We start from the raw sequence: 12,271 nt of genomic DNA, 5'->3' as shown, positions 1-12,271 counted from the left end.
TACCCGAAGGGATAGTGGAGCCTGTCTGTAAAGCAGAGGGCAACATCATGCTGTGGGTTATGGTTAGGCTTGGTCTGTGCCTCCCCAGCCTGTGTGCCAGAGAGGAAAGCTGCTGAGATGTGTATGGGTGCGACTTCTTCAGGCAAGCCCATGCCCATGGACTTGGGACACAGGAGTGGATACTCAGCAGAAGTATCCTACCTGCTTGTCTTGCTCCTATGCTTCCCTCAGCATCCACTGGGGTTTTTTTTCAGAGAGAATGGCTCTTGGCAGGAGACATGATTGCTCCTGTGATTTATTCCCTGATCAAATTAGCCCAAGGAGGGAAAGCCCCTTTCTTGCCTTGCATCTCGGAATCGGCTGAATGTCAAGCCTGCAATATCAGACTGTTCAGAGACATGGATCAGCCTTTGGGAGCATATAGAAAGTCAAGGCCTTTGGAGCTTCCCATGCTCTGCCAGGTGCACAAGAAGCTGGGAGGGAGCACAGGCAGGACAGCTGACCCAGACTGGCCAAAGGGCTATTCCATACCATAGGAGGTCATGCTCAGTACATAAGCTGGGGGAGTTGAGTGGAGGGGAGTGACGGCTGCTCAGGGATGTGCTGGGCATCAGTCGATGGGTGGTGAGCAATTGCATTGTGATTCAGTTACTCTGGATGCTGTTGTTGTTTTTCTTCTTATTATTATTATTGTTGTTATTATTATTGTTGTTATTATTATTATTACTTCTATTGCTACTATTACTTTTTTAGTTTTTTTAATTTCATTTCTTAAACTGTTCTTATCTCAACATACAAGTTTTCTCACTTTCACTCATCAGATTTTCTCCCCCATCCCACTGGGGGAGGGAGCTAGCACCTCTGTGGTGCTCAGTTGCTGGCTAGGGTTAAACCATGATGTGGTTTTAAACTGAAAGAGGGTAGATTTAGGTTGGACAGAAGGAAGAAAGTTTTTTACAGTAAGGGTGGTAAGACACTGGAACGGATTGCCCAGAGAAGTTCCAACCCAAACCAATTCTATGATTCTATGATTCTATGACAGCCCCAGCCATGCCTGCCATGGGGAGCTGCTGCTCTGCTCACCGGGACCACCTTGCCCCACCCAGCCCCACCCTACCACAGGCCCAGAGAACGTTCCCCTGCCACCAGGCATTGTCACCAGCATCAGTACTGGCACCAGCATCAAGCATTGGCGTCAGAAACGGCATTTGGCTTCTTCCAAGCTTCTCCCTCGTTTCCCCCAAGGGAATCTCGTCTGGTACTCAGAAGCCATCCCGCACAGTCAGGAGCTCGAGTTCAACACAGGCATGAGACAATGAAGTAGATGTGGCCAAAACCTTCAGGTTCTCTCCATAGGTTCCAGACCTATGCTAGTAGCCTGTTGTAGAGGATTTCCCTCCACACCAAATGGAGAGCATTTTGGTGTGCAGGAGAAGTCCTGGAGACAGGATGAAAGTATGTACACACCTTGTAAAGACACATTTGCCAAGATCACCTCTCAGAGGCAGTCAGAAAGGGAATTGCTATGTTGCCAGAGAGTTTTCTGTCCAGCTGGTCCCCAGGAAGCCTGCACGGCTCTACCAGCTGACTCAGATGTTCAAAGTCCATGCTCTTGGGCTTCAGAAGCAGAGAGAGAAACCTGGCTTCTGCAAAGGCAGAGGCCCCTGTCTTGAACTGGCAAAGGATCCCTTCTCCAGCCATTCCTCAAATGGGCTTCCAACTGGCCAGACTGCATGCTTGCCTCTGTGATGGTGTTTTTGGAGGTCAGGGCAGCACAAGCAGCCAGGGGTTCTCCATGTGGATACCTGAAGCGACTCAGGTATCAGGTACCTGCCTCGTGGGCTTCCCCCAGCCCTGTCTCATTTCTTCTGCAGTGGCACCACGCTGTACAGCCCTATCCAAGATCTCTGGGGGGATCAGACCACCAGGCAGAGGTGGGCAACAGGTCCTGCCAGGAGAAGAGCTGGCCTTGGGGAAAGCTGCTTCATGCCTGGGGGAAGGCCAGGCACCAGAGAGGTGCTGCGGGGGCTTGGGCACTGGCTGCTGTCCTTGGGGTGCCCTGTGTGGTGGGAGCTGGGAGGGTATGAGAGAGGTATCAGGGCCCTGCTGTGTGGCCTGAGAAGGCAGAGTTTCACATCACAGTGGGAGTTGCCTTAGCCCTGCCTATCGGTGTTATTGCTGGGCTGTGCAGGGAACTGTTTGGGGGGTGGCGGGTGGAGCGGTGACATCTCCTTGCTACCCTTGCCCTTGGGCCATGCCCCTTCATTCTGGAGGCAGGTGGGAGAATGAGGAGGAGAAGATCTGGGGCTGTTTTGTAAGCATGTCTTCCTCAGCTCCAGGAGACAGGGACGGGAAAGGAACCACTGCCCTGTGTTCGCTTGTTCCCTCACCTTATCCCCCGACAGACAAGGCAATACCTTTCTTCCTTGGCAACTCAAGACAATGTCCACCAATAAGAGGAATATGTGGACGCAGAGGCTGTGATGCAGAAAACTTTAATACCTTCGAAGAGGGAAATGAGTTCCCTTACAGAAGAAGCTGGTGGTGGTGGAAGATCACTGGCAGCTGCCGAAAGTCTGTGCCCATCACCCACAGTGGAGATCCCACAGGGCATCCATCTGTGTGCACCATGGAGGGAGAGGGGTCAGAAGAAGAATAGAAGAACAGAAGGCAAGGAAGTTAGACTTTGGACATGTTTTCAGAGAGGCCCAGCTGCACCTCCTCTGGAAGGGCAGCACTTCATGCTCAGCTTCTCCAAAATCGATGGCCAGGAGCTCTGTCCTCAGTCCAGAATCTAGGCCTGCATTCCTGGGGTCCTTGTCTTGGTTGTCACCAGTGGCTTTAGCAGGGGGGGCACCTTCTGCCACAGTAGCGGCTGGAAATGCCAGAGAGGTCACAGCACCCAGAGGTGATGGGCACTCCCTGAGAGCTGAGGATGCTGCCAACAGCAGCGGAGGTGGAGGATCCCACAACGGTGTTCTGTGGGAAGGAGCTGAGAATGGGGCCAGGCAGGGTCACCACCACGGGAGAGGGCTCGATGACAACCGTGGAGTTCTGGCACTGCCTGACACAGGGCTCATTGCAGCTGTTGGCCAGCGGGGTCGGGCCACAGGGCTGGCAGGGCAGGCACTGGTTGTAGCAGGACATGTCTGGAGGGTGGAGGTGCACCTGGGAGAGACGGCAGAGAGGGATCAGAGCACAGGCACATGAGAGGAGCAGTCTGCCAGGAGTCCATCTCCCTACCATGAGCATTTCAAAGGCGCCTGCTGAGCCAGGAGGTAGAAACGAAGCAGTGACGCAGAAGGGTTTCTTGGCCTCACCCAGGCATGTTCAAAGTGTCACTAGGCCCAAAGAGGCTGCTGCCTGCTTCTTCAATTAAGACCTCACTCAGCCAATCACTCTCGGAGTCAGACCTTCACCTGTCTTCAACCCCTCATGACAACCTAGCATAGGATGGGGGACCACACATCAGCAGGAAGAGAAGAGGAGATGGGAAAAGAGCTTCAGACTCACCTGGTTGCTGAAGACAAAGAGGCGACAGAAGGGGATGAGAGAGCGAGGAGCCTGGCTGGCTTTTATGGTAGCCTTGACCTGCCCCAGGCCCACACACAGCTTCTACGGAAGTGGCAATTTTCCAAGGTGCTCATGACGAACGGAAAACATCCCGGCTAATGACATGGGCTGGGTGGTTGTTTTCCAGGATGCTCCCTTTTCATTTCCTGGCTAATGCCATACTCGTTGTCTCACAGAGGCTTCTTCTGAGTGCTGGTCTTGAGAGCCCCCAGGTTTTCTGGGGCAGGAATGTGTCAGTGCCAGCAGAAGATGCAGCTCAAGTCCTGGATGGGTCTGATGCAAGGAAGTGATGTTGGCCTGGGGCAAACTGGTGGGGTTGCCTGGGTTCACATTGACAGGAAGGGGCCCAGCTGCTCCCAGCCCTACAATCCTTGGCTGGTCACCCAAGGGCTTCCCTGGCTGAGGATGTGCCCTGTCTTTCTCTTTCCCTCCCTCCCTCCCAACTTGCTCCACTCTTCACTTGTAACCACCTTCCCAGCCAGGTGGGCTGCACTGCTTTCTTCCAATTCCCTTCCTCCTAAAGCTCTCCATACGCCTTCTGAATATCTCCAAGGAGGGAGAAGCCACAACCTCTCTGAGGAATGCATGCCAGTGCTCGGTCACCCTAACCAGTAAAAAAAGTGTTTCCTGAAGTTTCAGACACAGGCTCCTGGGCTTCAGCCGCTGCCCATTGCCTGTGGCCTGGGTTTGTCTGGCAAGGTTTTGGTAGCAGGGAAGCCACAGAGGTGTCTTCTGGGAGAATCTGCTCAAAGCTTGCCCCATGTCTGAGAGGGCCAATGCCAGCTGGCTCCAAGATGGACCCGCCGCTGGCCAAGGCTGAGCCAATCAGCAATGTTGCTAGTGCCTCTGGGATAACATCTTTCAGACAGGGGAAAAAACCTGCTGTGCAACAGCAGCTGGAGGAGAGGAGTGAGAATATGTGAGAGAAGCAACTCTGCAGACACCAAGGTCAGTGAAGAAGGAGGGGGAGGACGTCCCCCAGGAGCTGGGGCAGAGATTCCCCTGCAGCCCGTGGTGAAGTCCATGGTGAGGCAGGCTGTTCCCCTGCAGCCCATGGAGGACAACGGTGGAGCAGATATCCACCTACAGCCTGTGGAGGACCCCACGCTGGAGCAGGTGGATGGGCCTGAAGGAGGCTGTGACCCCCTGGAGAGCCCGTGCTGGAGCAGGCTCCTGGTTGGACCTATGACCCCGTAAAGAGGAGTCCACACTGGAGCAGGTTTGCTGGCAGGACTTGTGATCCCATGGGGGACCCAAGCTGGAGCAGTCTGTTCCTGAAGGACTGCACCCTGTGGAAAGGACTCACGCTGGAGCATTTAATGAAGAACTGCAGCCCCTGGAAAGGACTTACGTTGGAGAAGTTCGTGGAGGACTGTCTCCCATGGGAGGGACCTCACAGTGAAGCAGGGGAAGAGCATGAGGAGGAAGGAGTGGCAGAGAGGAAGCGTTATGAACTGACATGAGCTACCTTTTGCCACCCCCCTGTGCCGCTTGGGGGAAGGAGGCAGAGAAAATTGGGAGTGAAGTTAAGGCCGGGAAGAAGGGAGGGGTGGGGGGAAGGTGTTTTAATATTTGGTTTGATTTCTCATTATCCTACTCTGATTTGATTGGTAATAAAGTAAATTAATTTCCCCAGGTCGAGTCTCTTTTGCCCATGACAGTAATCGCTGAGTGATCTCTCCCTGTCCGTATCTCGACCCACGAGCCGTTTGTTATATTTTCTCTCCCCTGTCCAGCTGAGGGAGGGGAGTGACAGAGCGGCTTGGTGGGCGTCCGGCATCCAGCCAGGGTCACCCAACCACATCCTCCCTTCAGGTGTTTATACATGTTGATAAGATCCCCCCTGAGACCTCTCTTCTCGGTGCTGAACAGACCCAGCTCTCGCAGCCTTTCCTCCTAGCAGAGATGCTCCCCTTCATTCATCATCTTTGTGCCCCTTCACTGGGTTCTCTCCACTACTTCCATAGCTGCCTTCTACTGGGGAGTCTAGAACTGGAACCAGTAGTCCAGGAGTGGCCTCACCAATGCCCAGGAGACGGGAACAATCATCTTCCTCCCCCTTCTGGCAACACTCCTCCCCATGCAGCCCACAACACTGCTGGCTTTCTTTGAGGCGAGGGCACATTGCTGGCTCATTGTCAGCTTGGTGTCCAGCTGGACGAGCCAGGTCTTTTTCTGCAAAGCGGCTTTAAAGAGCGGGGCAGTCCCCAGCACATCCTGATGCATGGGCTTGTTCCTCCTCAGGTGCAGGACTTGGCCCTTCTGCTTGTTGAAGGGCAGGAGGTTCCTGTCAGCGCATTTCTCCACCTCTTGAGGTCCCTCTGGATGGCAGCCTGATCCTCTGCTCAGCATGGGGCTTCTGGTAAAGCAGGGATGGGATCTGTGGAAAAAAATTATCTGGTGCCTGCAAAGCAGCTGGAGCAGCTACAGGTGTTGCCATTACCCAGGGAAGGCATGAGGGCTGGTACAGTCTACTCTTGGGATGATGAATGGAGGGACATTCTCCAGAAACCACGTTTGATGGCCTACATGAAAGCTAACACCTATAGAGCTGCTCTTTGGAAGCACTTGGTGCACAAGAAGCAGAGTGGTCAGGAATAGAGGAAAATAACTCCTGCTTTTCCAATGGAAAACAAGACAGAGGTGGAGACGTCCCTGGAGACTCCTGAGGACTCCAGCCATGTTGTTCAGGAACTGCCTGATAGTGTGCACCCATGGTACTGGAAGAATGTGCAAGTGCTCCAAGGTCAACTAGGGCAGCACAAGCATATTTCTTCTTGGGAAAACCAGAGACGCTTTGTGTACAGAGGAGGTGGCATGAAGGGGTCCAGCCTGCTTGATTTAGTCCAATGTATCCTTCAGTCTTGCAGCCCATCTAGCCTGAGAACACCTAGAGACTGGAATGTTTTTCTGGCAACCTGTGATGAATGTGCCATCTTCTGTCCCGGGACAACAACCAGTTTTCTGGCAACAGCTACAAGGGACTGAGGAGGGCTGAGAAGCATCCCACACACCACCTAATAAGAGGAAGATCCCCAAAACCCACTGGCGCACCCTGAAATGTTTACTGTTGAAACAAAAATATTCATCGAATTATAGAATCATATGACGGTTCAGCTTGGAAGGGACCTTTAAAAGGTCATCTAGTCCACCCCCCACCATGGGGTGGTTAGATTCCTCAAATCTTGAGACTTTACTGTCTGTAGGGTCCATGTCAACAACATGTTGGGGCAGGCTGGGCTGGGCTGAGCTTCAAGAGCACACACTCAGCCTTGCCCTTGGGTTGTAAGTTTTCCTTACAGAACACATTTCTGAAAAGCGCTAAAAGCGGTGCTGGTCTGGGTCTTTGGAAACATATTTTGCGTAGCTGTGGTCATGGGGAAACCTCCATCTTCATATTTGACCATACGCAATAGCATCTGAGCATTCTGTCCTCGATTGTTAGAATAGAGTTTTGAAATCTGTTCAGAAGGTAATCCCTTGTTACGGTGATGTGGGGTCCATAGGCCATGGAGGGGGGGAGATGCTGCAGTTGTTTCCTCTGGAAAGCAATATCCGTAGCATTGTGTTTTAAACAGGCTATGGTGCTTTCAGGAAAGAGAGCACCATTGGGAAGATAACCCCAGGAGTCAAAAATCTCTGTGTAGTTCTGACCTGCTGTCACGGATGAGTGGTTAGGTCGCTTAAAGAATTACTGTCCCGGATATTTGCAAAAAGCGATTTTAATAGAAATTTCTAAAAGTGTCATTCAACAAAGTTCAATGGCAAGGTTCACTCTATTACTTATTCAATGAATGGAATGTATGTAAGGAAAACCAATGGAGGTAGAAGAGAATTGGAATGATTTATACAGAGACTGAAAAGACAAGGGGGTAAAGGAGGCCCCTCCGTTGAGTCCCAAGGTTCAAAATGGACCCCCTCAGAGAGCAGCCTCGGTGGGGCTGGACCCAGACTTCGCCTTAGACTTGATCTGCCGTTAATGTCTAACGATCACATCTGCCTAGCAGCAGTTTAAGGGTTATTCACAGTTACAGAGAGAATCACAGGACTTTAGCACCAATTAATCATTGGTTAATTTTGCATTTCCAAAGTGATTCAATAGGATTTACTACAAGATTTGAATCGATTCACACACACACAGTATGCATTGGGGCCTGCTTTCACCGAAGGGGGTGCTGGGTTCACAGGGACAGGGGAGTCCAGTGTGTGGCCTGCTGTAGCTGATTCCACTCCTGACTTGTGAGCCCCTCAGCTCCACACATGCAGGCAAGAGGTGGGCCATGCCAGATGCTGTGCTGAAGGGTGAGAGGGCTGCACGGGGAAGCTGGCCCTGCTGCCTGTACCAAGGTCTACACCCCATGGCCCCTAAAGCGGCTGATGGAGAGAATGGGCAGGTGCAGTAAGGACTGTGGGCCATCCCTAAAGCTATTTACCCATTCCTAACTCCTGCCAGCCTTTGGCAACATAGTCTTCTGAGCCTCCGTGCCCAGCACAGCTCCACCCAAGAGCAAGAGGAGCACTCTTCCCCAAGAGCTTGTGGGACTGCTGACCTCCCTGGGGACTCCCACGTGCCCATGGTTCCTCTCTGGAGGACGGCAGTTGTCAGGATTGCTGTTCACATGACGTGCTGCAGGGCCGAGAGGGTATTTCTGAGCAGAGGCGCAGCAAGGCAAGGACTGATGGCCGTTGGCCGTGGAGTAAGTAGGGATGTCTTCCTCAGCTACAAGAGGCAGTGCCTCTTTCAGAGGACTCGCTGCAGTGTGTCCCACCCTCCAATGCCTCTAGGAGTGAGGAAGGGTCCCCTTGTGTCCCCTCCTAATTTCCCCCCAAAGCAATGGCTTTCTCCCTCGGCAGTCAGTATGCAGGTGGAAAGACAATCCACGGGACAAAGACGGGGTTGCAGCAATTCTTTAATGAGTGTAAAGAGGGAAATGAGGTCAGTGCAAGTGGAGGCCACCAGTGCGGGGAGGAGCAGGAGAAGCCAAGAATCTGTTGCCCTTTTCCTGTGGCAGAGTTCCCACAGGGCATCTGTCGACGTGCCCGGCAAAGGCAGACAGGCAAGCAGGTCATTCAAGGCTGGTTTCTGGGGTCCTCGCAGCAGGCTTTGAGGGGAGCACAGGACAACAAAGAGAAGAGACAAAAGGGTGAGTGGAAGAGAGGAAAGGTAGACATTGGCCATGTTTTCCGAGAGCCCAGGCTGGTCCCTTCCAGTCTGCCCTTGCAGGGCAAGCCAGAGATGGTCAGCTGCTCTTCAAACAACGGCACAAACTTTGATCGTCTGTCCAGCATCATGCTCTGAGTTCCTGGAGGTCCTTATCCGAGGCCGTTGTAAGCACTTTTAGCAGGGGGGGCATCTGCTGCCACAGTAGCGACTGGTAATGCAGGAGAGGTCACAGCAGCCAGAGGTGATGGGCACTCCTTGAGAGCTGAGGATGCTGCCAGCGGCAGCGGAGGTGGAGGATCCCACAACAGTGTTCTGTGGGAAGGAGCTGAGGATGGGTCCGGGCAAGGTCACCACCACGGGGGAGGGCTGGATGATGACGGTGGAGTTCTGGCACTGCCTGACACAGGGCTCATTGCAGCTGTTGGCCAGTGGGGTCGGGCCACAGGGCCGGCATGGCAGGCACTGGTCGCAGCAGGACATGTCTTGGGGTCCGAGGTGCACCTGGGGGAGAGGGCAGGAAGGAAGCAAAACATGGGCATGTGTGAGGAGCACCTTGTCACCACACCATGAGGAAGCCAAAGAATACGCAGGGCTGGGAGGTGAAGGCTGTGCAGAGATGGATGAGGGCTTCTTGGCCTCATCCTGCCAGGGCCCAAAAACAGCCACCACGTGCCACCACAGCCTCTCGGGGGCTGCCTAGCCCCTTCCTCCAGAAGCCACCTCAGTGCAGTCCCAGCTTCCCTCCATGTCCAACCTTCTCCCCACTTCCCTCTCTCATGACAGAGCCCCACCATCTGGCATAGAACAAAGCTGGTGTCAGCTGAGAGGTCCATTAAGGTGAGACCTCCTTTTAGGGAAAGCAGAGAAGGAGAAGGGTCTTCAGACTCACCTGACTCCCAAGGAGAAGGAGGCAAGAGAAGTGGATGAGAGAGCGAGGAGCTGGGCTGCCTTTTATCATGGACCTTTACTGCCCCAGGCTGCCAGAGGCAGCCCTTGCAGCGGTCATTATTTTCTGACAAGCTCATCTTGAATGCAAAGCATCCCAGCTAATGCCATGGGCTGTGTTTTGGCTTCCTGAATTGCTGTCTTTTCGTTTCCTGCTTTATGCCAGGCACATTCCCCAGGGAAGGCACCTTTTGCGTGACAGGATGAGAGGCCCAAGCATTTCCGGAGCTAAACACATGAGCGTGGGCAGAGGACTCAGCTCACCTGCTGGAGGAGTCCAGTAAAGGCAAATGATGTCAGCCTGGGTCACTCCTTTGGGGTTCTTGGTGTCCCCTTGCCGAGAAGTGGCCCAGCTCCTGGCTTTGCCCGTATCCCGCCTAATACTGCTCCCAGAAAAATTCTGCTGGCTGGTTTTGCGCGCTCCTCTTCTGCACCATGGAGGGGGCCTGAGGGAAGATGTGGTGCAGGGTCCTTTTCAGATCTCAGAAAGATAGACCTGACAGCAAACCACATAATGAAATGGCTGGTTTAGTAAGGTAGAATCAAAAGAGGAATAGAGATAGCAAGTAAACCTTACATCCCTTCAGATGTTGGGAACCCTGCATTTGTGCAGCATCACATGGACCCAGGCAGATTTTCCCAAGATGCACTGCGCAGATCCTGTCCAGGGAGAGCTTCTGCTTCCCTCCCATGCCATGCTGCCTTTTCTGTTGTGTTGCCAAAAAAAAAGAAAAAAAAAAAGAAATAATACATCACCTGAAACACTGGAAGGTTATTTCTGCCGTAAGGTCCACCCACGTGCAGCGCAGGCTGGCACAGGGCACTCCAGCAGGTTCCCTTGCAGCAGCTACTCGTGCTAAGGTAGAGGCCTCTCAAGCCTTTAGCGCGAGGCCCCAGACAGCAGATATGGCTTGCCCAGGATCACTGACTCCTTGAACACAAGGTTTTCTTCAAAGCTCCCAATACAACTCCCCTCTGGGCAGTCTCCCTGGCTACCCAAACACCACCATTAGCACATTTAGGGGCTCGTCCTTCCCCTGAATGCTCCCCAGGATCCCTGCCGGGCTATCCCCAGGGTGTCCCCAGTTGAGTGCAGAGTCGGTCCTGTTCATGCTTGTGTTCGCTTGCCTGCACTTGTCTGCATGCTGGATTTCTGCAAGTGTTTCTGGGTGCAGAGATTTGCGTGATTCCAGGATGGTGCACATGAGCGTGTGTGTGATTGTGTGTCCCTCATCGCAAGGGAATGCGCTGCTCACGGCAGGGTCACTCTCCACTGCTCTGTCCATGAGCTCCACAAAGCAGCCAGGGCCAGAAGGAGCCTGAGTGCAGCTGAACAGCAGCAGAACAAACCCGGCAGAGAACTGCCCACAGCGCAGGCACTGAAATGCAACCTTCTGTGCCTTCAGCCCTCCTTTTGCTGCCTCTGCAAGGCTCACACTGTTTTACTGCTGATTTCAGGCCACAACAAGGATGGTTTCACTCCAGTTTGGATCCTTACTTTAATCCAGTGTAACTACATTGGGAATGCCTCAGTTTGGCTGGCGGTCCCTCCTCTTGGCCTGTCCAGGCCAGGACACAGCTGCTCTCCCCAGTGTTAGAGAGTTCAAAAAGATGGCGTTTGCTTTATGGGCAAGGAGAAATGCTGAGGACTCCTGCCGACCATGTGCTGGCCGTTCCTGAGTGGATCTGTTTCCAGCGCAGTGTTGGTGGTGTCTGGGGTGGGACGCACACCCACCTCGTGTCCAAGCCAATGCCAAATGTACTCATTGGCCTGGTGCTGTGTCAGGCAGGGACTGAGACCTTGGACCAAATAGGTACTGAATACAAGGAACATGGAGGCAGTGAGGACAGGTGCTCTGCTGGACCTCATGCACACCAAGAAGGAAGGGCTCATTGGGGATGTGAAGAGCAAAAGCAGCCTTGGCTGCAATGACCATGAGATGGTGGAGTTGAGGATCCTGAGGGCAGTGAGGAGGGTGAATAGCAAGCTCACAACCCTGGCCTTCAGGAAGGCACGCTTTGGCTTCTTCAAAGATCTAGTTGGAAGAGTCCCCTGGGATAAGGCCCTAGAGGGAAGAGGGGCCCAAGACAGCTGATTCATATTCAAGGATCTCCTCCTCCAAGCTCAAGAGCAGCCCGTCCCAACGAGGAGGAAGTCCGGAAAGCATGCCGGGAGGCCTGCGTGAATGAAGAAGGAGCTCCTGGTCAAACTCAAACACAAAAAGGAAGCATACAGAAGGTGGAAGCAAGGACAAGCAACCTGGGAGGAATACAGAGCCAATGTCCAATGAGGTCAGGAAAGATAAAGCCCAGCTGGAAGTAAGTCTCGTGAGGGATGTCAAAGGCAATAGGAAGGGCTTCTCTAAGGACACAGGTGACAAAAGGAAGCATAGGGAAAATGGAGGAGCACTGCTGAATGAGATGGGGGCCTTGGTGACACAGGATACAGAACAAGTTGAGGTGCTGAAGGCCGCCTTTGCCTCAGTCCTTACTAGCAAGACTGGCCTTCAGGAATCCCCAGTGCAGAGCAGAGGGAAAGTCTGGAGCAAGGGAGACCTACCTTTGGTGGAAGGAGATGAGGGGCGGGAA

The 12,271-nt window shown here is 53.3% G+C and overlaps 1 protein-coding gene and 1 pseudogene across 1 annotated transcript; both read right to left on the bottom strand.

The window, feature by feature from the left end:
* Window positions 1-2,841: 2,841 nt before the first annotated feature.
* LOC148052670 (feather keratin Cos2-3 pseudogene) lies at window positions 2,842-3,147 on the bottom strand (annotated as a pseudogene).
* A 5,764-nt stretch (window positions 3,148-8,911) lies between these two features.
* On the bottom strand, window positions 8,912-9,695 carry LOC148052669 (feather keratin Cos1-1/Cos1-3/Cos2-1-like). Its single transcript, XM_087778671.1, has 2 exons — window positions 9,627-9,695; window positions 8,912-9,238 (listed from the first exon to the last, which is right to left on the bottom strand). The coding sequence occupies exons 1-2, from the start codon at window positions 9,693-9,695 to the stop codon at window positions 8,912-8,914; spliced, it is 396 nt and encodes a 131-aa protein (XP_087634797.1).
* Window positions 9,696-12,271: the final 2,576 nt, after the last annotated feature.

Source organism: Nipponia nippon, unplaced genomic scaffold, assembly GCF_047370975.1.
Source record: "Nipponia nippon isolate SJK-2023a ecotype South Korea unplaced genomic scaffold, ASM4737097v1 scaffold_45, whole genome shotgun sequence".
NCBI lineage: Eukaryota > Metazoa > Chordata > Aves > Pelecaniformes > Threskiornithidae > Nipponia > Nipponia nippon.
This window is presented reverse-complemented; position numbering and strand designations above follow the sequence as displayed.